Genomic DNA, 25975 nt, shown 5'->3' with positions numbered 1-25975 from the left:
TTTCATTTTTAAAATACTGCTTAAGCTTTCTGTGTGGAGGTTGAATGTAGGAATAAGTTAGGAAGCAGGGAAAACAATACTGGGAGAACACTATATATTTATTTTATACCTGTTGAAAACACAGGGGCCTCTTGGATGACAGCAGGGCAGTATTGTAGGTTTGTTTGTCCACAATATTTGTGTATTTTGGCCTCATGTTTTTTGCTAGGCTTTTCTGCTAAAGATGGGCTTTGGGCCTGTGCTCACTGCTCTTATGGGAACATAAGTCTCCATCACCAAAAGCACTGGGTGGGGGCGAAGGATTTTTCTAAAGGCTTAAGGCGTGCCATGCTTGTGGGCTTTTCTGTTGCCATGGAGACCGACTGTGTGAACAGTGCTGTCTGGCAGAGTCTGCAGCCCCGGGGCATGTAAGCAAACTGCACTGGGCTGCCTGGGTTTGCCTGAGCTCAGAGCCCACACCCGCAGGAACTGGACCGGGCAGTCTGAGCACTCACAGCGCTGGCGCATCAGCAGTGTCCCTCCCCAGGCGCAGGGGGCTGGTGGGGCTGTTCTGGGCAGACTCTCTTCTTCCTCATTTTACAGTCATCCAACCAACCCTGTGAACTGAAAGGGGCTGAGGGAAGAGCCAGAGGAACCCTTGGTCACATGATGAACATGAAATGGTATTTTTAGCTGAAATGTCAGAGTGGAAGGCTTTTCCCAGCAACTGAAGAATGAGAGTTCCCTTTGCAGACAGGCAATGTGGCTGTTCCTTAATGAGCCCTTCAAACACTTTATCCCACCAATTCCTCACACACACACACACACACACACACACACACACGCATTTTTTTCTCAGAGAGGTTTAGTCATCTGCTTAGGGTCATATAGCAGGTATATGTCAGGTGTACTCCTGACTTTTATAGTCAGACCTGTACTCTTGACTTTTCCATTATACTGAAAACCTCTGACCACCTAGAGGAACCAAACTGTAGGTGGAATGATTATCTTTTACCTTTTTGTGGCTGTTACTGTGAAGTTTGCGAAATCTCAGTTCCTTGACCAGGGATTGAATCTGGGCCACTGGAGTGAAAGCACTGAATCCTGATCACTAGGGAACTCCCTAGCTTAAATTTTTATAATCTTGCCCCCCCAAAAAGAAACCCCCACTCATTATCAGAGTATTGGTACCTCCTTCCTAGGTAAGAGTTTAAGCTGTCATTTCATGCTACTGAGTAATAAATCACTTAAGCTCATTCCCTATAAGATGAGTTCAGAGAGGTATCTCATCTCATGTGATCTTCACAATGACCTTGAGAAGTGGAGATGGGACCCGAGGTTCAGAAGAGCTGAGTCTGAGACCCTGATCCCTTGGCATCCTGACCCTGCTGGTGCTCCACTCGAGTTCCTAAAGAAAAATCATCTTCAGGAGCCTGGAAATGTAGGAGTGAAAGATTTTTACAAGTTTTCAGATCAGTGTGTATGCTGCTTATGCCAAGATGATGTAGCAGGAACCAGGTCTGCCCTCTCAGCTGACACAATGAAAAAAGTAGATGAAATACATGCCACAGTGGCTTCAGATACTGGACACTGGCTGCACAGGACAGTCATCCCCAGGAGGGGGGTGAATGAGCCGAGTCCCCTGAGTACGCAACTTCCAGCCTGGAGAGCATTTCCAGGCTGCAGTGCTAAGTGGGCAGATCCTAGCTGTCTTCCAAATTGAGAAGGTACAGGTGGGAGTCTAGAGCCATACACACAACCATGTAACACTCACACACACACCTACACCATTCCTAAGGTTTGCAAAGGGTTCCTCTTGACTCTTCAGGTGTGTCAGTGAGGTGAGTCAATGAGGAAACTACCTGAGGGCTGAGAATAGTTAATTCCCACCATCCGGAGTGGGTAAACCTTCTAATTCATGAGCAGTAGGTAGTATTCTGGAGGAGGAGATGGTGACCCACTCCAGTATTTTTGCCTGGGAAATCCCATGGACAGAGGAGCCTGGAGGGCTACAGTCCATAGGGTCTCAAAGAGTCAGACATGACTTAGCGAATAAACAACAAGGTATTCAGAAGGATTTTACCTCAGTAATGTGAAGAAAAAGACAGAAAAATCATTATTAAACAGATACACTATTAGATGATATTATGAGCAGGCATAGACAATGAAACAGGTATTATCATATTCTACAGCTTTGGGAAAGTAGAAGAAAGCTTGAGCATGTAAAGTAGAGAAGTGGAAGATATATTAAAAAAGCCAAACTGAATGGATAGAGATGCAAATTACAACATCTGAGATAAAATGACCATAATTATCTAAGAGTTTGTGTTTCTAGTACTCTTTTTTTCCCCGCCATATGTGTGTACTTGTACATTCGAAACCATCACATATACCCCCACACACATGCAGGGCGAAGTTGGAGACATCATCTGAAAGTAAATCATCTGTTTTACTTATGTGTGAGTAAGAAGGAGATGACAAATGACTTCACAATATACCTAAGAGGAAATTTACCCAAATTCTTGCATAAGAGGTGATGCAGACAAGTGGTCAGCTGTGTGATCATGAGATTAGTTTGGATTTTGGCTCTGCTACCTACTGGTTGGGTGGTCTTTGGCAAGATTCTTTATCTTCATAATGGTGGCTGGATTACTTCCTCAATAAAGGGCAAATTTAATATAATTAAGAAAAAAATAAATTTCATGATGAACAACATAATAGCTAATATCTATTATGGGCTTACCATGGACCAGGAATTGTGTTAAAACTGCTCCACACATATTTGGTTTAAATCTTTATAATGACTTTGAGTCAGACAGGCTTATTGACATCTTAAAGTTGAGGAAAATATGGCACAGAGAGGTTCAACCAAGTTTCTTGAAGTCATCCAGCTCTTTAATTGGAACCATGTGGATTTAACCTGATAAATTCAGAATTTAACCTCAGACTTTCCAGGGTTTATTTCCTGTGTGTGTGTGTGTGTGTGTGTGGGTGAAGGCCAGGGTGCCAGGATGTGAAAGTGAGTGAATATCATAAATAACACATACTCACAAGGTGGTACTTGGGGCTATAGAATTAGAAAAAGGGCAAGCCTGGGTTATGAAATGTACTGACTCCCTAGGCAAGGGTATTTTTGTGTTTGTTTTTTGTTGTTTTTTCTTAGAGAAAACAGAAAAATTGTAGTTTGGAATGAAATTAATTTGATGGGACAGTGTGGTATTGCTTACGAGAAATTTTTGCTTTCTGATGTACAAAAGACCTTGTGTTCAAGCTTTCAATACTTTTATTTCTCCTAATGGTGAGACTGGCTTCTGCTGTTGCCACGTATTAACCTGACAGTGGGTATTACTGAGGCTGTCCCCGTGACCTTTGCATTTCCCTACTCTGGTTGTTGAGAAGGGTTCAGGCAGGTTTTCTGCCTAGAGTAGCTTCTGAGGCTCTGTAAAAATCAGAACTGGAGGCAGATGTTACTTGAAACAGAATTCCCAGTTCTGATTTCTTTTTATCTCTGTGTTTTCAATGAAGTGGCAGAGCTATGCACAGATCAAAGCTGGTTTGGGCTGGCTGGCTCTGGGTGCTGGAAAGGCTGAACCCACTGTTTGGGGTGACCAATTAAGTAGCTGCTGCAGCCCCACTGGCATCCGTTACCATCTTGCCAGTAAGTAAAGGTGGATCACAGCCCTGGAGAAAAACACCCAGAGAGACTGAAAGAAAAAGGCATTTCATAATGCCAAGAGCTGTAATTATCTTCTAATTGCACTTGGAGGACTATCTCTTAGGAGAGGAAGCTTTATAACCTATAAATCATTTGCAAGATCATTGGACTGTCTTCAGTGATATATCAGTTAGTTTATTTATTCAACAAATGTTTGGTAATGCCTGCTATGTCAGATACTGCTCTACATGCTGGGGTTCTACATGCCTTTCATGGGGCTCACATCTGAGTGGAGGAAACCAACAATAAAAAATAAATTCACATATAGTTTATCAGATAGTTGTAAGTATGATGAAGAAGAATGAAGCAGGGGAAATGGAGAAAAGACAGGGTAAAGTGTGTTTTTGTGTGTGTGCACATGTGCTGGCTTAGAAAGGCTTTTTGTATAAGGATTATTCTGGGGTCTGTTTTATAGTGAAACGTCTTATGAGACCTATGGCTTTAATAATTCATTCTGATTCCACTATTTGGGTTTTATGAGAATTCAGCTACAACTGAAATTTACTTCCTGTCTAACCCTGAAAATAAAAATTGTTTTCCATGCAGATTCACGGTATATATAGCATTGAGGGTGGGGAGGGATCTATTTGATGTAAATAAGAGAAAGGATTAGTTTTAAGAACATTGCACAGTGATTGTATAGAAATGGCTATGTGCAGTTACAAAAGGTTCTTATCTGTTCATTCATGCCCGCCTGCCCACACTCCACACAGATAAACCTGCCTCCCTGAACTTTATGCTGTGAATGAGTTCAGACAAGCTTTCCCTGTAAGCACTGATTTGGAGTCCTTTGCTTTTTTAAGATTCCTTTTTCTAGAATAGTGTCTGAAATAATAATGAAAAGCAATGTTAACCACTTATTAGATCATCCCTTTAATCATTAATAACAGTACTGTTAGGTAGGAGCTGCCATCACCCCCACTTTGCAGATGAAAAAACGGAGGCTCAGAAAAGTTATACTATCTGTAGTACAAGGATAAGTCTGAATCAGTCAGCTCTGCTTAACTCCAAGTACTTAATCACTATGTTATGTTGCTCCCCTTTATAAGGTCCAAGTGCTTGATTGATGGATGGATGGATGGATGGATGGATGGATGGATAGATGAATGAATGAAAACTACTACCTTGATTCTAATGGATGAGGCATTAGAGACAGAGCCTGGGAGTTCTGCTGAACTGTCTAGAACAGGCACGCACAGAGTCAGAACTTTGAGGACTGAATGAATAGCAGAATTGGTCAGGAGCAAATAGCAAAATAGCCAGTTACATCATTTATTCAAAAACTAACTCTTGGACATCTTCTACATGCCAGGCATTAGGCTAGTTAACCCACCCCTGGCCTCACAGCTTCTCTGCCCTGGAGGGCTTTGGGGAGGAGAGCTGGGCTTCTACTCAGCTCCTTCTCCTGTTAAAGTGACACCGTCTGTAGCAAGGGCTACGATTCAGAGGGGCTGTCCCTGAATCCTGCAAATCCTACCACAGTCTCCAGGCTAGGTCAGTGATTCCAGAATCTGGACACGGAGTTTGTTACACCTCCACTTCAGCGGGCTTGTGCATGGCTAGGTTTGGAAACTACTACATGGACTAGAAGCTTCTAGGTTTTCTAAAATCCCTGCCTCCTTGTGATGAGCAGGACAAAGGCCTCAAGGCCCTTAGACAGTCTCAGTGTGGAGTAAAGAGGGGAAGCCATGGGAGGATGCAGGTAACTAGGCCTGCCAAGTAGGTTTTGATGGAGTTCTGCTTCCTACATTATTCTGTTAAATTATTGATTTCTGTGTCCATTTCTCAAATGTGAACCTATACAGTGACACTGGATGTACTTTAACAAAAACTGCACATGTTCCCCTTTCTCCAGATCTGGCTTTGCCAACTGCCTTCCCTACCCCCAGCCCTCCACCCACCCCTCCACCTATTCTAGATGATTGTTCCTCAAACTTCCTGGGTATAAGAATTAACTAAAGGAAAAGTCTGACTCAGGGTCCTGGGAATCTGTAACCACCCTGCTGACTTTGCTGCAGGGCAGCCACACTCTGAGGAACAGTTTTATGGGCTAATCCAGAGGGAAAGGGTAGGCTGGCTGGGGGACTCAGAGGGTTCCCCACAAGTGAAGTGGAATGGGAGACCTGGCCAGGAGTTTGCCAGGGTTCCCTGTGATGGGATTGGCTGCCGTGGCTGCCCATCTGGTAGAAAGCAAGGTGTGGGACTTGGCTGTCCCACCTTTTGGCTCGGGAACCAAGGGAGGAGCTTGACTGATACCTGCCAGTGGGGCAGGGAGAAGTGTGTGGGAGGAAGCAGCCCCAGCCGAGCATCCCCACTGGCCTTCCCAGCCTGGCTCACGCGACAAAGGCCAGCTGGTGGGGAGCCCAGTGCCTCAGAGGGTGGGCAGGTCACGGTCCTGCAGGAACCCCGGGGGCTGTTCAAAAAAGCGTTTGTCCCTGGCCCAGTGGGGGCTTGTCACTCCCCCTAGGAGGATGGAAAGTTGGAGTTCTGCAGCCCCAGGGAGCAGAAGTGGTGTGTGATTTACTTTCCAGCCTCCAACTTATTTTTCCTTTCCTTCCCTTCATGAGGGAATTTCCAGTAAACCCTCTTATGCTGTGGCTCTGGTGCTCAGAGCAGCCTGCTAGATGCGAGCTCCCCTGATTAAGAACTCGGCCAGCAAAGCCCTTACTCACTGCAGTGGCATGCAGCTGTTAACATTTGCGTTCAGGCCAGTGGGGAGAATGTTTTCCTTTGCTTTTTTAAACACACTAGATTCTGTTTTAACAAGAAAGAAAAAAAAAGTTCTTGACCAACACTTGCATGATTGAGTTGACTGGTTTAAATTCTCTATTTCCTCCAAACCTAACATCTAACTTTCAAGTAGTCGCTTCTATGGCTTAGAATGAGTTTGATGTCACATAGAGAACCAACAACAAACTATATGGGCGTTCTTGGGCTGAAAGGAATAGGAGCAGGACTGGTTCTTCATTTCAGAATTCATCTGTCTATTAACTCCACAAGGATAGGGGAGAACCTTGAGATTCTTTCACTATTAAGTTTCTTTTAGAGACGTGGTCCATCTGTTTTAGTGTTGGGTGGAGTCAGTGAGGGAGACTCTTATTGTTCTATGGAAACACAGGGCAAAGTTTCCTCTTTACTGCCACACCGTAACATTTTAGCACATTTATAGCATTAGTAATATGAAAGAAAAAGGGTTTTTGGTTTAGTATCACCTCCTTTAAAGGAAATTGGCTTCTGGTCTGACTGAACTGTTCTTATTCCCTGTGTAGGAGGCCAAGTCATCATTTCCCAGTCTCTCACTGTATTTTGTATCCAAGCAACATCACAGAAAACAGGCCAGGCCAGGCTTGCCTTCAGAATCCTATAAAGTTCAGACTCACTATAGGGGATGGGTTCTTCAACTTACAGTGAAATCTCTTAGAAGTTGTTAACTGTTTATAATTTTCTTCAGCTCACTCTACTGTGAAAAATATTTGGGGGATTAAAATCTTTCTAGGCTTTCATCTAAACACACACCATCTTTACTGCATAAAAAGAAATGTAAGTTTTCTTTCACATCTCATTCCTCCAAACCCCTAAACATAATTTTATGATGAAAAAGCAAATCTTAAGAAAAGAGACTAAAGGTTCCTGGAAGAAGGAATTGTGGTCAGACTTTGTGATTTGCTAAATTTTCATTCCATTCCTAGTCTGTTATATGTTCCATCCTTTACACCCTCTCATGGGGAAGGAAAAGGAGCAGATATTGGATGAGTCAGAATGGAGGCCGTAAAACCTTTCAGGGCCATAAAGGGCCAGCAGATGGCTTTGTGTTTTAGGAAAGCCTGCTCTCCCCAGTTAACCAAAATTCCATCACTCCTTATCGTCTTACCTAACACTCACTGTATTCCACATTTCTGTTATTGGCCTCACCTTTCCTCCTGACACCCTGTGGGAATCTACATTTGACTCCTGATGTTATAGGCCAATATTTTGAAGGCAGAAAGCTTGCCTGCTATTCTGAATTGTTCATTATGCAGATATTCTAGATATTTCCCACCCCCCACAAATCAACAAACAAAGGCTTTAAGAGAAAACAAATATATAACATGAGATAGTTTTCTGAAGAGACATACATAGGAACATTGATGGGGCTTCCCTGGGGGCTCAGACAGTAAATAATCTGCCTGCAATGTGGGAGATCCGAGTTGGGAATCCCCTGGAGAAGGGAATGGCAACATACTCCAGGATTCTTGCCTGGGAAATCCCATGGACAGAGGAGCCTGGTAGCTACAGTCCATGGAGTTGCAGAGAGTTGGGCAGGACTGAGCAACTAACACTTTTCACTTTCACCTTAGGAGCATTGATGTGTAAGCCAGTAGCAGACTTCCAGAGCTAAAAAGGGTCTGAGGAATTATTTCAGTCTACTCATTAACAGATAATGAAGGGGGCTCAGATTTGGGTGACTTAGCCAAGATCTCAAAGGAAGTTGGGACACTGAGTTAGGTCTAGAACAGGATTTGTCCAATCCAATGGTTCTCAACTTATGATGTTTTCACCTATCAGGGGACAACTGGCAATGTTATAGAGATGCTCTAGTAGGTAGAGGCGAGGGTGCTAAACACCTGACAAGGTGCAGGACAGCTCCCTAAAACAAAGAATTATCCAGTTCAAGTTGTTAGTGATATGGATGTTAATAAATGTTCATCCAACTCCAGACCAGCCCTTTTTCTTTTTTTTTTTCATTTATTTTTATTAGTTGGAGGTTAATTACTTTACAATATTGTAGTGGGTGTTGTCATACATTGACATGAATCAGACATGGATTTACATGTATTCCCCATCCCGATCCCCCCTCCCACCTTCCTCTCTACCCAGTCCCTCTGGGTCTTCCCAGTGTACCAGGCCCTAGCCCCTGTCTCATGCATCCAACCTGCAGACCAGCCCTTTTTCTACTTCAGCAGTGTCCATCATGTATTTTTTGTTTTGTTCTGGGAATTATATATTGTTAATAAAGATTCAGGTCATTTAAGCTTTAGCAAAAGCAGATCAGTACATGTTCAATGCACAATATTTTGATTTTAATCATAAAGTTAGGTTATGAATCACGGAAGCATGAGGAAGAAAATCCAGTGTGTTTCCATGTCTTTCAGGGTGAGTACCAGTTAAATAACTTTTAAACTGGTAGTTGTCACATTTCTTACACTTGAACATTTTCTAACTTTAATTTTACTTTAAAGGAGCAAAAATATATCTTTTTCAGGCTGTCACAGTTGGCTACCAAAGTCAATAATTCCACTTGATTGAATTTTCTATCAGACATTTGACAAATGACACTTCAAATTCTTGTTCAAAGTCCTCATTGTTGGGCTCTATTATTTTCAATCTATTTTTAATTGGAGAATAATTACAGTCTTGCATTGGTTTCTGCCATATAACAGTGTGAATCAGCCATAAGTATACATACATCCCATCCATCTTGAGCCTCCCTCCCAGCCGCCCACCCTGTCCCACTCCTCTAGGTCATTACAGAGCACCTGGCTGAGCTCCCTGCTTTATACAGTGGTTTCCCGTTTTATACATGGTAGTGTATAAGTGTCAGTGCTACTATCTCGATTCGTCCCACCCTCTCCTTCCCCCACTGTGTCTACAAATCTGTCCTCTATATCTGCATCTCTATTCCTGCCCTGCAATAGGTTCATCAGTACTATTTTTTCCTATATTTCATATGTATGTGTTAATATATGATATTTGTTTTTCTCTTTATGATCTATTTCATTCTGTATAACAGGCTCTAGATTTATTCACCTCATTTCAACTGACTCAAATCCATTCCTTTTTTATGTCTGAGTAATATTCCTTTGTATACACGTACCACTACTTCTTTAGCCATTCATCTGTTGATGGACATCTAGGTTGCTTCTATGTCCTGGCTATTGCAATTAGTGCTACGGTGAACATTGGGATGCATGTGTCTTTTTGAATTATGGCTTTCTCGAAATATATGCCTAGTAGTGGGATTGCTGGGTCATATGGTAGTTTTATTCCAAGTTTTTAAAGGAATCTCCATACTGCTTTCCATAGTGGCTATATCAATTTACATTCCCACCAACAGTGCAAGAGGGTTCCCTTTTCTCCACATCCTCTCCAGCTTTTATTGTTTTTAGATTTTTTTGATGATGGCCATTCTAACCATTGTGAGGTGATACCTCATTGTAGTTTTAATTTTCATTTTTCTAATAATTAATGTTGAGCATTTTTTTCTTGTGTTTGTTGGCCAACTGTATGTCTTGTATGTTTGGAGAAAGTTTTCCAGTTTTTTCTTGTTTTAAAAAACAAATTGGCCAACCCCTTGGCCTACTGTCTTAAAATATGGAGAGAAGTTCATGAAAACTTGCACCCTGTGGGGCTGAGGGAGAGTGGAAGAGATTTTCAAGTGCTCTAACCTTGTGTGATGATTCCCTGTTTCATCAGGTGGAGATAGAGTCCTGGACAGTCCCTTGTCCTCAATATATCAGGAAAATAAAAATCCAAGTGAGAAGAAAACATACTCATGTTAAAATAAAAAAGCAAACTAACATATTGAATGAACATACTTATCTGAAAAATTACTCTGTAAAGGTCCCATCAATTCTCAGCATTAACAGAGAGAACTAATTTCTGTATTGACCTAAAAGGGCTGGAAAGTTCACTCTTAATCCTCTGGAAGCAAAATTTTTCTTTTCCATTGTCATTGACTGACTCTACTTGTGATATTAGAAGAGATGAGAACCCATCACGGTTGATTTAATGTTGTGTGTGTATTTGATCCAAGTTGGTGCACTCTTCCAAGAAACCATTTGCAAATGGTTCATATTGCAGGGTAAATTATGTGATACAGGGTGCATCGCAATCTTTGGTCTTGTGCAGTGTATCTATGAGGATGGCATGGCAACTCACTCCAGTATTCTTGCCTGGAGAATCCCATGGACAGAGGAGGCAGGTGGGCTATACAGTCCATGAGGTCGCAAAGAATAGGACATGACTGAGCGAGTAAGCACAGCACAATATACTTATACACAGAAAGTGAAGTCACTTATTCCGAGTCACTAGACATGTGATTGGATGCAGAACCCAGATCTACAATCTGGTCCAATTTCTGAGGTCCAAGTAGGGGAGGAGAATACAGATATATGTCAGTTAAAAATAATGTATCTATGTTGACATCAACTTTCACTTCCTGATTTTTAAAAGAAAATGTACTACATTTTTAAATACAATGAATATTTCTCCACAGGGGGAACATTCTTGAATTTGTTTTTGCGCGAAAGCCAAAAGCTTTTTTTTTATTCTCAACTAGAGTTTCTTCACAATGGGTTTTTTGATATAAGGAATTTCTTCTGTCGTTTTGAAGACTTGATGTTCAGCTTTCTCATTTATTCTAATGATATTCCATGCTATCATATCTGCTGTTGGTTGGTATAAGTCACTGCAAATATAGACAAGATATAAGTAGATAACATTTTAAAATTCTTACTATGTCTGTTTTCCTTTTTCAGTATCTATACTGAGAGCACAACCTTGGACACTCTCTGCTTTTTTATTACACTTCACAAAAGGGCTTTCCTGATAGCTCAGTTGGTAAAGAATCCATCTGCAATGCAAGAGACCTCAGTGCAATTCCTGGGTCAGGAAGAGCCACTGGAGCAGGGATAGGCTACCCACTCCAGTATTCTTTGGCTTCCCTTGTGGCTCAGCTGGTAAAGAATCCGCCTACAAGGTGGGAGACCTGGGTTTGATCCCTGGGTTGGGAAAATCCTCTAGAGAAGGGAAAGGCTACCCACTCCAGTATTCTGGCCTGGAGAATTCTATGGACTGTATAGTCCATGAGGTTGCAAAGAGTCGGACTCGATTGAGCGACTTTTACTCACAAAAGGAACACCTTTGATTCACCCACTCTCATATCACATAATACGTTATAACATTATAACCCCCAATTTACAGACTGTATTCCACAGGTTACACTTTTGTATTGACTAATTCCCTGGGGATGTGTGTTCTTTAAAATTTTTTTTGATCATGTGTCCTAACTACAAAAAAATATTTCTTTCCTTCATTCAGTAAATATCTATTAATGAAAAAAAAACTATGTCCCATGCTCTGGGGTTAGAGTAATGAACAACAGGAAACACATCCAGGAGCTTTATGCTAGTGAGGAGGAGCACAGGTGTACTTCTGCACCAGTATGTTGTGTACATTGAGGTAGATGGTCAGAACCACAGTGAGATATCACCTAACACCTGTCAGCATGGCCGTCATCAGAAAGACCACAGGTAACAAATGTTGGCAAGGATCTGGAGAAAAGGGAATTCTAGTATGTTGTTGTAATTGTAAATTGGTGCAACCACTATGGAGAACAGCATGGAGGTTCCTCAAAAAACTAAAAATAGAGCTACCATATGATCCAGTAATTCTATTTGGATATATATCCAAAAAAACAAAAACAAAAACTCTAATTCAATGAGATATCTGCACCCCAATGTTATAGCAGTATTGTTTACAATAGCCAAGATATGGAAGCAATCTTAAGTGTTCATCAGCCGATGAATGACTAAAGAAGATGTGGCATACACACACACACACTCTCTCTCTCTCTCTCTCTCTCTCTCTCTCTCTCTCTCTGTCTCTCTGTCTCTCTGTCTCTCTGTCTCTCTCTCTCAATGGAGTGTGAAATTTTGTCATTTGCACAACATGGGCAGACCTAAAGGGTATTATGCTTAGTGAAAAAAAGACAGAAAAAGGCAAATACTGTATGTTATCATTAATGAATGATAAAACTAATGAATGGATATAACAAAAAAAATACAAGAGGTGGATGGCTAAGTGGTAGAGGCTGAATATAATTCCTTGGGGTCTTGGAAGAGAGATAAGTACACACATCCTACTTTTGAATGATGCTCCATAGTATTTGGTTAGGAAGCTCCCCCTTCAGTAAACTAGCAACCTATTTACATTTCAAGAAGGTCAACTTGAGGAGATGTTTTTACAGTAGGCAGTTTTTTTGTTTTGTTTTTTGTTTTAAATTATTTATTTTAATTGGAGGCTAGTTACTTTATAATATTATGGTGGTTTTCTCCATACATCAACATGAATCAGCCATGGGTGTACAGGCATCCCTCCATCCTGAAACCTCCACCTACCTCCCTCCCCACCCCATGCCTCTGGGTTGTCCCAGAGCACCAGCTTTGAGTGCCCTGCTTCATGCATCGAACTTGCACTGGTCATCTATTTTACATATGGTAATATACATGTTTTAATTCTATTTTCTCATATCGTCCCACACTAGAGAAGGCAATGTTTTATGAGTTCTTTTACATTTCCATTACAGAAGAATGCCTAAATTTTGTCCTATTTTTCTCTCTCCCTGGATTCTTCAGGGCTATATTCAGTCTTTGTCTCTCACCCATTGATTTCATTTGTGACTTGCAATTTCACAGGTATCATAGTGTGACTCTTGAAATGACTACTTGTTATGGATAAGTGATAGCTAATATGTGATGTTTACTGTCAAAATATCCTGCTAAGGAGAGCACAAAATGGCCCACATTTCATTATGAGTGATTTTTAATGATAACATATGAACAGTCAGAGAATTGGGAGGTCCATTGAGTAAATGGAAATACGCCTCTTATGTAGGTTGCTGTGTGCTCTCTTTTCTCTGCAGGTTAATTGGCACGGCCACCATAGCCCTGAAGGACCTGATGGGTGACCAGAGCAGATCACTGCCCTACAAACTGATCTCCCTGCTAAACGAAAGGGGGCAAGAGACTGGGGTGAGCATTTCCCTCCTGTTGAATGGCTTTGAAGTGAGATGGTTAAGCACAAAGATTCATTAAGATAAGTGTGACATTATATTAGTTCACTACACACACACACATACAGAAACCTATTGTTTTTGAGATAAATAGGTGTGTTTGCAAGTGATATGGCCTCATCCTGTACTCTTACTGACAGAACTGCAGGTTAGATAAACTTGATTTTCTGTGGCAGAATGCTATAGCTTGAGTGGGACCCTCGCTTGGTACAGATCTGTGTGTATTCACTCAGGTGTTAACGTTTGCGTGGTGAGTGTAGCTCGTGTGTCAGACGTACTTTGAAACATTCTATGGAAGGTAATTCATTAATATTAGACCAGAATATCAAGATGTTCATATCATGATCTTTATAATTGTATTGGCAGCTGAATGTTTTCTGATCACAGCCTCTCTAAATAAGTATACACTGATACTGTCTGATATGAGACCAGAAGAGAGAGAGGCTTTCTGAAATGTGCTTTTAAAAAATTTGATTCAAGTATCACAGCTCTCAGATTTAAAAAAAAATAAATAATTTATTTATTTTTTGGTTGTGCTGTATCTTCACTGCTATACGGGCTATTCTGTAGTTGCAGCACACAGGCTTATTTCGGCGGCTTCTCTTCTTGCTGAGCACAGACTCTAGGGTGCACAGGCTTCAGTAGTTGTGTTTCCCAGACTCTAAAGCACAGGCTTAGTAATTGTGGCTCATGGGTTTAGTTGCTTTGCAGCATGTGGGATCGTCCTGGACCAGGGATCAAACTCATGTCTCCTGCATTGGCAGGTGGATTCTTTACCACTGAGCCACCAGCTAAATACCTCAGATTTCTTAAGATTGCTAATAAGCACTCATAAAGCTTGCCTTGTTAACCTCTGACGCCTTCATTTTCCGAACAATTTATTTTGCGTGGGAGCCTGGGCAAATGGGAGAAAGTTTAAAGTAAAACAAGCACTCATAAAGCTTTTGTCTTGTTAACTTCTGATGCCTTCACTTTCCGAACAATTTATTTTGCACGGGAGCCTGGGCAAATGGGAGAAAGTTTAAAGTAAAAGAGGCCCTCCCTGTAGGCAAGAATACATTAATGCCCATTAGGAATGTCAGTTTTGCTAGTCTAGTCTCCAAAACATATAGGTTTGCTTTTAGTTAGCATTCTAATCATAAAACGTACATTCAGAATATCAGCTCTCATCTATCTACTCAAAAGCAGACTGAGAGGAATGATACTAAGGGAAGATGTTACAAGGCAGTGATGTTTCTAGGTGTTTTTCTTCTCTTTAAAGCAGAGAAGGAAAGTGGATATAGAACCCTGAAATGGCAGAACTGTGGTGATTGAATGGAGTAAGGAAGTATAAGGTCCTGGCCCCCTGGTATCTTCTCACCCCCCCAATTGGGGGGCCTTCAGCACCTCAGAATCCTGAGGTTATTGGGAAACCAGTGATACAGAGGTCAAGCCATTCATGGACTCTTCTAGGGTTTGAAAGTTAAATTCTTGGATTAAGTTTGGCAGTTGAGTCCCTAATTGCATCCAGTGTTCCTATTGTGGTCACTTGTAGCCATGAGACACTGTTCTTCCAATTCTATATTTGCCAAGGAACTGCTGTCAGAGACATCATTTACTTTCCTGTTCAGTATCTCCCAGTTCCTAAGTTGGCAAAGAATGTGCTGATCCATGTGGGAATATTCACTGATGACTAGACAGGTGGGAAAAAACAGGGCAATACATAATGTGTGTGTGTGTGTGTTAGAGTTTACCAGGTATAGCAAAAGTAGCAGCAAATAAATGTGTGGGAGATGACCATTTAAATTTGAATTTCAGATAAATAACGAGTCATTTTGTAGGATAGGTATGTCCCCAATTTTATGCCCTATATTTTATCTGATAACCTGGGTAGAGTGTGCCCCATCCTTAGTTACAAAGGACATCTTTTATTCTGACATTTATCCTTCCTCATTTTTGCTGTTGAGATCCTTTATTTTGTGAAATGCTTGTAAAAGTAGATGGTAGTTGTGGGCATGCGTTTGACAAAATTAGTGAGCCTATGTTGAGTCCCACTAGCAAACTCTTGAAATTTTATCAGTTCACTAAATATGAAAGTATAGGAAACTGCACTAAAATGATGCTCCACATGAAGAATTTAACAGATTTTTTAAATGGAAATAATTTTATTTCCTATAATGAGTTTAGTATGTTTCTTCCTTTCTGATAATGAAAGTTTATGTAACATTTTCTGTTCTTCTACTTGCCTTGGCTTCTAGCCAACTTGGGGTCAAGAGGAGTGGTACTTATATTTAGCCTCATATTTTGCATATTTGTTTCCTCTTTCAACAGACTTGTTTCCCTTTTTTGAACCCCATTTTATGAATCACATTATTCTATAACTTTTCATTAGCCACATAAAAATCTTTTTGGAGAGGAGTGTGAAAATAAATTTCAGCAATTAACAAAGATGTCAATGAGCGAACAAAAACCTTAATCACTTAGAATGAGCCTCTGGAACTGTAATTCTGTGATTGGAGGCCATCTCCAGCCTAGGAAGGAGGCTCATGACAAGTTCATACTTGCTTGTCACAACTTTCCTCCGGTTTATGAGGCTGCCCCTTAGCAATAATACACTTGGCAACCTGTACCAGGCACCTGCTTTTGGAGGTTTTCCCAGTTCACCTGGGCTCACATTTGGGAAGATACGAACAGTGGAGGGCGTGTCACCCTTCTCTCTCTCTTCTCACTTTCCCATCCCCCTGCTCACCTCTTCGAGAAATTTTACTGCTGCTGAATTGATTTGTGTTGTGTCTGAAGCATTTTGATGCCCTGCACTGATTCTATCTGCTATGACTTTTTCTACCCAGGCCACAATTGACCTGGTGATTGGCTATCATCCACCTTCAGCTCCACATCCAAATGACCCCGGTGGGACCAGCATGCCAGGCATGGGAGGTAAGCTGACTCTCCTGAAGGCCCAGCCTTCAGTAGGGGAATCTACTAAAGCGACACAAGGACTCACCAGGAAAGCTTTCCTTGTCACTAGACTCTCTATGGGCTTCCCTGTGGTTCAGTCAGTAAAGAATCTGCCTGCAATGCAGGAGACCCAGGTTCGATTCCTAGGTTGGGAAGATCCCCTGGAGAAGAGAATTGCTACCCAATCCAGTATTCTTGCCTGGAGAATTCCATAGACAGAGGAGCTTGGTGGGCTAGTCTCCATGGAGTCGCAAAGAGCTGGACGTGACTGAGCGACTAACACTTTCACTATTCACTTTCAGACTCTCTAAACTTCCCTGCCTACCTAGAGAGGGCCCAGGAGGCAGGTGGAGCTGCTCTGAATTGGGACATTACAAGAGTCTACCAAATACTTTTTAAAGGAGAAGTGACAGACAGTTCCTTGCTGTTCCTGAAATTCAGCCTCTGTACACAGGTGCCAGCTTAAAGAGTTTTGGATAAAGTAGAAAGAAAAGGCTTTATTGTTTTGTCAGGCAAAAGAGCCATAGCTGGCTAATGCCTCAAGACGATGTCTCACCCTGGAGGAAGTAGTGAAGAGTCTCAGTGTTCAAGGAGCTGGGTGTGATCAGCTCGTGGACATTCTTCTGACTGGTTGGGGGTGAGGTAATTGGGAGTCAGCATCATCAACATTCTGGTTCCAACCAGTCTCGGGTCTATGAGCTTGTGGGCAGCATACAGTGAACTTCTTCCTCCTGGTTGGGGTTCCAGTATCTGCAAAACAGCTCAAAGGACATGGCTCAGAATATTATCTATATAGTCCTTGAAGAACTAAAAGTCTTTGACTTTGCTTCATAGCTAAAGTATTGTTATTTTGTCTGGCTTGACTGTTCTTTCTTTCTGCATGTTCTTACTTCTCTGATGGAATTTATTCTTTGACTAAAGCTGTTATACAGACAAAAGGCAGGACATGAGTAGGGGTCTATTCTGGAAAGCCTCCTAGGTTCCTACTTGGGTACCTGACTGAGCAGCCTCACATGAGACCGCCAAGCACACGGACTCCAGCAGGAGGTCCCAGGCAAGGCTTTGCTTAGGGTTTGTAGCTTGCACCCTGGATGATGTCAGCTGGTTGTGAGTCTCAGGAGTGTTCTCTCTCTTCACATGTCTGTACCCGCTAAATGTGTCATCACCAGACTGTGTGCTCAGTACCCTGTATCACGGGTTGGAGCCTCTCTCTCCCCCTTGGCCACAACCCCTTCCCACCTCCCAACAGCCCCTCTCTCCTTTAACCAAGGACTTCTGGCTGCACAACCCACCTTGTGCTCGGACATGGGCTGTGGGTCATTCAGGGCCATTGGGTGCTGCTCTGGATGGGGTTAGGTCTCCGGGTAAATTTGGGGCTGCAGGTGGATGGACATCTATAAGACAGTCTGGCCTTTCACACAGCGGAGTCCGACCTCCTCCTGGTATCTTTCCAGGGTGACATGATGCTTCACGTCTCTCTCTGCCTTCCTCTGCCTGAAGGTGTATCACCAGACGCCCCTGTCTCCCCAGCCTTGACATGCACCCCAGGAAGGGAGGGCCCGCTCACCCTGCCACGCTCACTGCCACCTGGACATTCTCCTTCCCGGAGGGGCGCCGTAACCCTGGTTCCTGCCAGTCTTGGTTCTCAGGACCTTTCTTCTCTGCGTTTCTCAGAACTCAGCGCTTAACCACCTGAGAGGTTTTCTCGGCACCTGCAGCAGCACCTCCTTTCTGGCCTCGTAGTGTCTGTCCCCTTGCAGTGTGACTTTGTCTCCAGACATTGCCCCCACTCACCCACCCTGCAGATGGCTCACTATTATGGTTTGGACCTATTTATTGACCCGGCAGTTGCGTGTTCAGCATTAGTTACCTGGCTCCTCCTTCCTCAGAGATGGTTATGACTGACTTAGCCCCTTACCTCTTATAAGGACACCAACACATCAGCAATGCACTCTGCCTTCACCTTCTTCCCAGTGGCACCTCGGGCACGCTACTTGGTCCTCTAACTCTCTCGGCCTCACAAGGGCCCCACAATGGCTGAGAACATCTGTGGCTCGCTTTGCTGTCACAGCAGTGATGATGGATGCACCACAGAGGAAGGAGTGGGGTCCTGAGCAGCACTCCATGAGGGGATGGCCCGAGTGGTCCAACCCATTTCCTTCCCGCCACCTCCACCGATGCCTGCAGTCATCAGCATTTGCTCTGGCCTGGGAAGGACAGTGGGTACTTTTTGGCCCAAAAAAGGCACCCCCAACTGGTGGGCTGTTTGCTGGAGCCACTGACTTGGGAGAAGCAGGGTGCCTTTTCTTACCCTGATATTTTCCCTAAGTCATTTCCTGTTTCCTGTTTCTCAGTTTCCTAAGGTTGCTGTAATAAGGTACCACAAACTGGTGGCTTGACCAATGGAAATGTGTCCTCTCTAGTTCTGGAGCCTAGATGTCTGGAATCAAAGTGTCCAGCGGTTGGTTCCCTCTAAGGACTCTGTTCCGTGTTTCTGTCCCAGCCTCTGGTGGTTGCTGCCAGTTCTTGGTGTCCCGTGGCTTGTAGATCCATCACTCCAGTCCCCACCTCTGTCATCAATTGGTGTTCGCCCTGGTGTCTGTCTCACATGCTGCTCTCTGCGTGTCTGTGTCCAAATTTCTCATCTTATTTGGACACCAGGCATTGGATTCATTCCACCCTAATCCAGTGTGATCTCCAGTTAACTTGATTATGCCTGCGAGACCCTATTCCAAACAAGGTCACATTCTGAGGTTACAGATGGACATGACTTTTGAGAGGACACTATTCAAGCCTATATAGTGAAAGAAAGTCGCTCAGGCTTGTCTGACTCTGCAGACTCCTCTGTCCATGGAATCTTCCAGGCAAGAATACTGGAGCAGAGCCAGTATTTAGTGGAGCCATAATAATGGAATGAAGCCACTCCCTTCTCCAGATTTTCCCAACCCAGGGATTAAACCTGGGTCTCCCTCATTGCAGGTAGATTCTTCACTGTCTGAGCCACCAGGAAAGCCCCTGTATACTGGTAGATAAAAGGCAGTTTCATTGTCTTTATTCCATTTCAAGAGCCAGGATGTTAAATGAGCCCTTTTGTGATACCCTTTCAGCTGGACTTTTAGAGGGGGGAAAAATAGCTCTGAGCTTCATTCAAGTAGAAAGCATAAACTTATAGTTTACAGTGAACTAGCACCACACAGATTCTTAGTATTGAATATTTATGGAGTAAACAAATTGGTTGTTGGGTATTCTGATTCATTGCTTGGTGCTGCAGTGCTGAGGGTGGTAAATTCTTTAAGATACAGCTCCTGCTCTCCAGGAACTTTCAGCCAGGTTTGGAGACAAGACTTTTCCTGAAGGTATAACATTATGGATAACAGCAAGGGTTTTTGAGTCAGACTGGCCTAGGTTGGATTCTGTGTCTGTTGTTAATTAGCCGTGTGACCTTGGTTAAGTCATTAGCCTTTCTGAATCTCTGTTTTCTTTTACTGTAAGGTGAGGAACATAGTAGTACATCATGATGTGGCTGCAAAGATTAAATGAGAATACATAGAAAACACTCAGTCCAGTGCCTGTCATAGAGTAAGTCCTACCTGAATGTGGTCTTTATTTTTATTATTACAAAAAATAATTCTGGGTGACTTGTAGTCATGAGCTCATTTGAGTGCCTCAGATTTTATGAACATTCAAATTGTTTCTTCTAAAAAGCAGAGCTATTAGAAAAGAATGATCTGAGTCATGCTGAGATGACTAAGTGCTTTCTTGTTAAATATCTGGAAAAAAACAGAATGTGTCTTAGTGGACCAGGAAGACTTTGAGAATAAACAGTTTATCAAGCTGTTGGGAGTATAGACAGAGGTCCCATCTCCTGAGACGAACTCTTGTGAGCCCAAACTCAGAAAACATGCCATTTCCCTGGAGCAAAGGCTCCAGCAATGAGCAATGAGAAAAGCACCAACTCTTGAACTTTTAAACTCACTGGGGAGAAAACCCTTGCATCCAGATTGCCTTTGCCCGAGGCTGCTTCTCCTCATGGGTTGTCTGGGCAGCACTGAGCTCCAGCAATGCTTGTGGACTGAATCTCCCATCCTCTTAGGAAGCTGACTCCCAGCAGGTTCTGTGGCGGTTGGCCAAGATCTGCTTCATAAATTCTTTTTAATATCTGATACTGCTGGATGGAGATAGGAAATGAGCCAGAACTTGGGTTCCTTTTATTTGGATTTCAAACAAAGAATGTTGATGAGCTGTGTACACAGGACAATTTTATGTTAAAGTGTGAAATGACAGAGTGAAATTTTTCTATTCAAAAAATGAACAGGTTTCTTTGATCCAGAAGTACTGTCTTTGTTCTACAAGATTAACCTTCACCATGACTGGGTTAAGGGTAGCATTCTGAGTATCAATTTCATAATCCGGCTAAAAGAAACTTTTCTTCAACATTTAAAAAAACTTTTAATGTTCTAGATTATCTGGATGTGTTAAGATAAAACTCTTTTTGTCTTAATATGACAATTCAACTAAGCAAGGATATCTTTGAGTCCTTAGTACAACTCAATGCTAGGGAAGATCCTAGGAACAAAAAGCCTACAGTCTTGGGGGAAATAGTACTGACAAACATGAGACAGGAATAACAGCAAGGCAACCACACCTCCTGCCATCAGACTTCAGACGATCAGGCCCAGAAATTGGTTTTTCCACTTCTCTTAAATTTTTTTTAAGGTTTTTTAATTTTTTTTTTTTTTGATGTGGACCATTTTTAGAGTCTTTAATCTGTTACAATATTGTTTCTGTTTTATGTTTTGCTTTTGGGCCATGAGACTTGTGGGATCTTAGCTCTCTGATTAGAGATCATCACCGTCTGCATTCGAAGGCAAAGTCTTAACTACTGCACTGGACCGCCAGGAAAGTCCCATCACTTCCCTTAAATTGACTCTTTAAAAAATGTTACAATTTTATATAAAAGTAATGAGTCCACTCCCTCTAATTTAAATACATCTTTTCAAAGTTTAAAATGTGACTTTGTTGGGGGTGTTTTTTAGTTCAAAAGCAGTATCTGCTTATAAAATGATAAACATCACAGGGAATATAAAACATAAGAACATACAGACCTCTCACCCTTCTGTGATAACCACTATTCACCACTACTGATATTGATTTTAAAGGTTACCATCCACATAGTGGGTTGTGCAAAGAAGTTGGAAATATTAATGAGAGAACACAGAAGTGCAGATTTTCAGAAAAATTCAGCTCTGCAAGTTGAAGAAACTAATTATGATCATAGATTATGGGAATGGAACAATTTGGAGATTCTTTTTTTTTTTTTTTTTTTAAGTACTCTTTAAGAGCAATTTTAGGTTTACCATAAAATTGAGAAAACTACACAGAGATTTCCCGTATCCCCCCTGCCCCCGCCTATGCATGGCTTTCCCCACTATGAACGTCCCTCAGCACAATGGTACTTTTTTTTTTTTAATTTACAAAGGATGAAACGTCATAATCATCATAATCATCCAAAGTCCATGGTTTACCTTAGAGCTCACATTTGGTGTTGTACACTCTAAGGTTTGGACAAATGTATAATGATACTTATCTGTCGTTATAGTATCAGGCAGACTATTTTACCTGCCCTAAAAATCTTCTGTGCTTTGCATATTCATCTTCTCCCCAGCCACACCCCCTAACCTTTGGAAACCACTGATGTTTTCATTGTCTCCGTAGTTTTGCCTTTTCCAGAATATTATAGAGTTGGAATCATACAGTATGCAATCTTTTCCGATTGGCTTCTTTCACTCAGTAATGTGCATTTAAGGTTCCTCTATGTCTTTTCTTGACTTGATAGATCTTTTTTTTTTTAAATTGCTGAGTAATACTCTATAGTCTGGATTTACCACAAAGACATCTTGGTTCCTTCCAAGTTTGGTAATTATAAGTAAAGCTGCTATAAATATCCGTGTGCAGGTTTTTGTGTGGACATAAGTTTTCAACTCCTTTGGATAAATACCAAGGAGCATGATTGCTGGGTGATAGGGTAAGGTATATGCAGTTTGTAAGAAACCAACCAAACTGCCATCCAAAGTGGTTGTACCAGTTTACATTCTCACCAGCAATCGATGAGAGTTCCTGTTGCTCCATGTTGTCAACATTTGGTATTGTCAGTGTTTTGGATTTTGACCATTCTAATATCTGTGTAGTGGTATCTTATTGTGTTATTTTGCATTTCTCTGATGATGTATGATGTAGAACATCTTTTCATATGCTTATTTGCTAACTGTGTGTCGTCTTTGATGAGGTTTCTGTTAAGATCTTTGGCCTGTTTTTAAATCAGGTTGTTTATTTTGTTATTGTCAAGTTTTAAGAGTTTTTTTATTTTATTTTTGTTTTAAGACTTTTTTGTATATTTTGGGTAGCAGTCCTTTATTACATGTGTCTTTTGCAAATGTTTCCTCAACCATCTTGGCTTATCTTCTAATTATCTGGATATTGTATCTCACAGAGTAGAAGTTTTTAATTTTAATGAAGCCCAGCTTATCAATGATTGCTTTCATGGATCAGATCTTTGGTATTGTATCTAAAGGATTCTTTTTTTTTTAAATTGATTTGTCTACACTGGGTCTTAGTTGTGACATGTGAGATCTTTGATGAATTGCTGCATGTGGGATCATTATTTGCGGCGTGCAAACTCTTAGTTGCACTTGTGGGATTTAGTTCCCCAATCAGGGATTGAATTCTGGCTCCATGAATTGGGAGCACAGACTCTTAGCCACTGGACAATCTGGGAATTCCTTAAGAGGTTCATTTTTAAGGAAGGCTTCCTTGAAGCTCTTAATGTCAAAATGGCAAAGGCTACATACCCTGGGGCTTTGGTGACTTAACTGAACATGTGTGGTGTCAAAAAGTCCACTTTTCTTTGCTTGCCTCTTGAGACTATTCCTATGACAGAGGGGTAGACTGACTCACTTGACCACAGGCTTGACCTGAAAATTTGTTATTTTGCTGACTTGATTTGCCAGATGTCATTTAGTTTGACTGGAGCCTACATTCCCGTGGCCAGAATAAACTATTTTTAAAATCTCACATCTATTTTTGAAGAACAATCTGTTAAAAGTGAAAAGTGTACATGCTTCAGTGCTAGAGATACAAAAAAAAAAAAGTAGCTAGATTTGGCTGCTTCAAATTCATTTCATTCCATGGATGCCAAAGTCACTTTGCTTGAAATTAAATTCAGTCCAGTTCAGAAAACATTTACTGGCACCTGTCTACGGAGCATAGAAGAGAGAAAGATGCTGTTTGCCACCAAGGAGCTTGTGTTTCAGTAGAAAGGTAAGATATAATCATAATTGTAGATCAGAGCTGAATATAATTAATTCCTCAAGGGAAGACTAAGCTAATTTTTATGTGGGAAACAATTTCTTAGAGAAAATATTTTTTTGGCTATATTTCAACTGTGTATCTCTATGACTTAGTACAGCACTTTGAAAACCATAATTGCTCAATAAATGCTCAGTTGATTGAGTGAATGAATGAATGAATGTTGGATGAGCAATAGATATGGTTTAAATTTTTGTTCAAGAAAGGCATTTTGGTGAACACCAGAGTATAGGCCAAAATGACTGATACATTCAGAGAGTAATAAAAGGGAAGCATGTTCCTGAGGTCTAGGAGTGCCAGACTGAAGATCTTTTTTTTTTTAATGGAATAGTTATTTTTAAATTAAAAAAATTTTTTTGGCTGTGCTGGGTCTTTGTTGCTGTGTGGGTTTTTCTCTAGTTGTGGCAAGTGGGAGCTACTTTCTCGTTGTGGTATGCAGGCTTCTCATTGTAGTGGCATCTCTTGTTGCGGAGCACAGGCTCTAGGGCAAGTGGGTTCAGTGGTTGCAACTCCCAGGCTCTAGAGCAATAGGTGTGGCACACGGTCTTAGTTGCTCCGTGGCATGTGGGATCTTCCTGGACCAGGGAAGTTAATTTTTTACCACTCCACATTGGCCGGCGGATTCTTTACCACTGAGCCACCAGGGAACCCCCCAGACTGAGGATGAATAGACCTTGAGGATCCATGGAAAACCTTCTGGACAAGGGACTGCTGTTCAGAGCTGCCCTGAAACCTGACCGATGTGTTAGAACATCACCTGTAGGGACTCTTTCCATGATTAGGTCTCTAGTTGGCTTTGTCCAGCAAATTGATTGTATTAGGAAAATCAAAGTGATCATAATAAACAGATGGTTCTTAAATTTTAGACACAGTAAAATCATTGGGGAAATCTTTAAATGTACAGATTTCCAGCACCTATCTTCAGAGACTTTAATTTAGTTGATCTGGAGTACAATCCCCCCAGTCTGTATGGTTAACAGGAACTTCCAGGAGATCCTGATGAAGGCTGATGATGTTTTTGTTTTTAAATATTATTCATTTCAGTAATCTATTTGGCTGTACCATGTCTTAGTTGTGTCGCTCTGGATCTTCAGTCTTACTTGAGGCTTGCAGGATCTTTAGTTGCAGCCTATGAACTCTTAGTTGCAGCATGTGGAATCTAGTTCCCTGACCTGGGATTGAATCCAGGCCCCCTGCATTGGGAGCATGGAGTCTTAGCCACTGGATCACCAGAGAAGCTCCAGAAGGCCAGTTTTGGAGCTCATGTTGAAAAGCCCTAGAGTTGAGCATTTTAATCTGGTTAATGTTATCTTGTCCGGACTCAGAGCTCTTGGGGCAGCATTTCCCAGATGGGCTCACAGCCTCCATTGATCAAAGGCAGATGCTGCCAGACTTTCCCTGCAAGTCTATCTTTGTATCGCTGTTTGGTTACAGACCTTTCTATGGTACCTTTGCTTTGGTCAGTGTATTGGAACTATTCCATAAGATTCTGAGGGCCTATATAGTGTGGTTTACCCCAAAAGCCAGAGTGGAGAGAAATGAATTGCTCATGCTTGAATGCAGACATTTATTCTAGCATGTTAGAAACCCAGTAAAGTTATTATTAAATATTCCAGATAAATCAGCATGTCATCTCCAAAATATTTTCATGCTTAGAAATTTACTCTCAAAAAAAAAAAAAAAATTAAAAAAAAAAAAAAGAAATTTACTCTCTACTGTTCTGCTTCATCCTTTTTAACTTGCACTGATTGTATCATACCAACTCTTGGTCCTGATTTTGCAGTGACCTTTTGCCCTAGGTAATTAAATTCTGCCTTAACCAGTACCACCATTTAACAAGACCTTGTCATGAGAAGCAAAGTTAATATCACAGGCAGTGATCGCTATTCTAGGACTCTAGAAAAACAGGGTTGCTGTGTTTAGGAACAGGAAATAGTAAATACTGACCAAAAAAAAAAAAAATTATATAGAAAGGAGTCTCCATCAAGGAATGAAAGAAGATTAGCTGGGATGGTGACCCAATAAGTGCATAGGTGGAAAAGATGAGAGGCACGGGAAGTGTTTGGATAAAGGTGCTTGCTGGTCAGGATAGTCCTGGTCACCCTGATTACCTGTTTTCTCTGTGAAATAAGAAGTAAGGTCATTAG

At 41.6% G+C, this 25975-nt stretch overlaps 1 protein-coding gene across 1 annotated transcript in view; it reads left to right on the top strand.

Annotated features, from left to right (window-relative positions):
* The window catches only part of MYOF (myoferlin), a 173944-nt gene that overhangs the window by 36366 nt on the left and 111603 nt on the right, over positions 1-25975 (top strand). The window contains exons 4-5 of the mRNA XM_065922927.1: positions 13377-13485; positions 16355-16442. Of these exons, the coding sequence (XP_065778999.1) occupies positions 13377-13485; positions 16355-16442 (197 nt within the window). The remainder of the gene's footprint in view (positions 1-13376; positions 13486-16354; positions 16443-25975) is intronic.

This window comes from Muntiacus reevesi, chromosome 2 (assembly GCF_963930625.1).
Source record: "Muntiacus reevesi chromosome 2, mMunRee1.1, whole genome shotgun sequence".
Classification (NCBI taxonomy): domain Eukaryota; kingdom Metazoa; phylum Chordata; class Mammalia; order Artiodactyla; family Cervidae; genus Muntiacus; species Muntiacus reevesi.
Note: the sequence above shows the minus strand (reverse complement) of the source record. Positions and strands in the feature narration are given on the sequence as shown.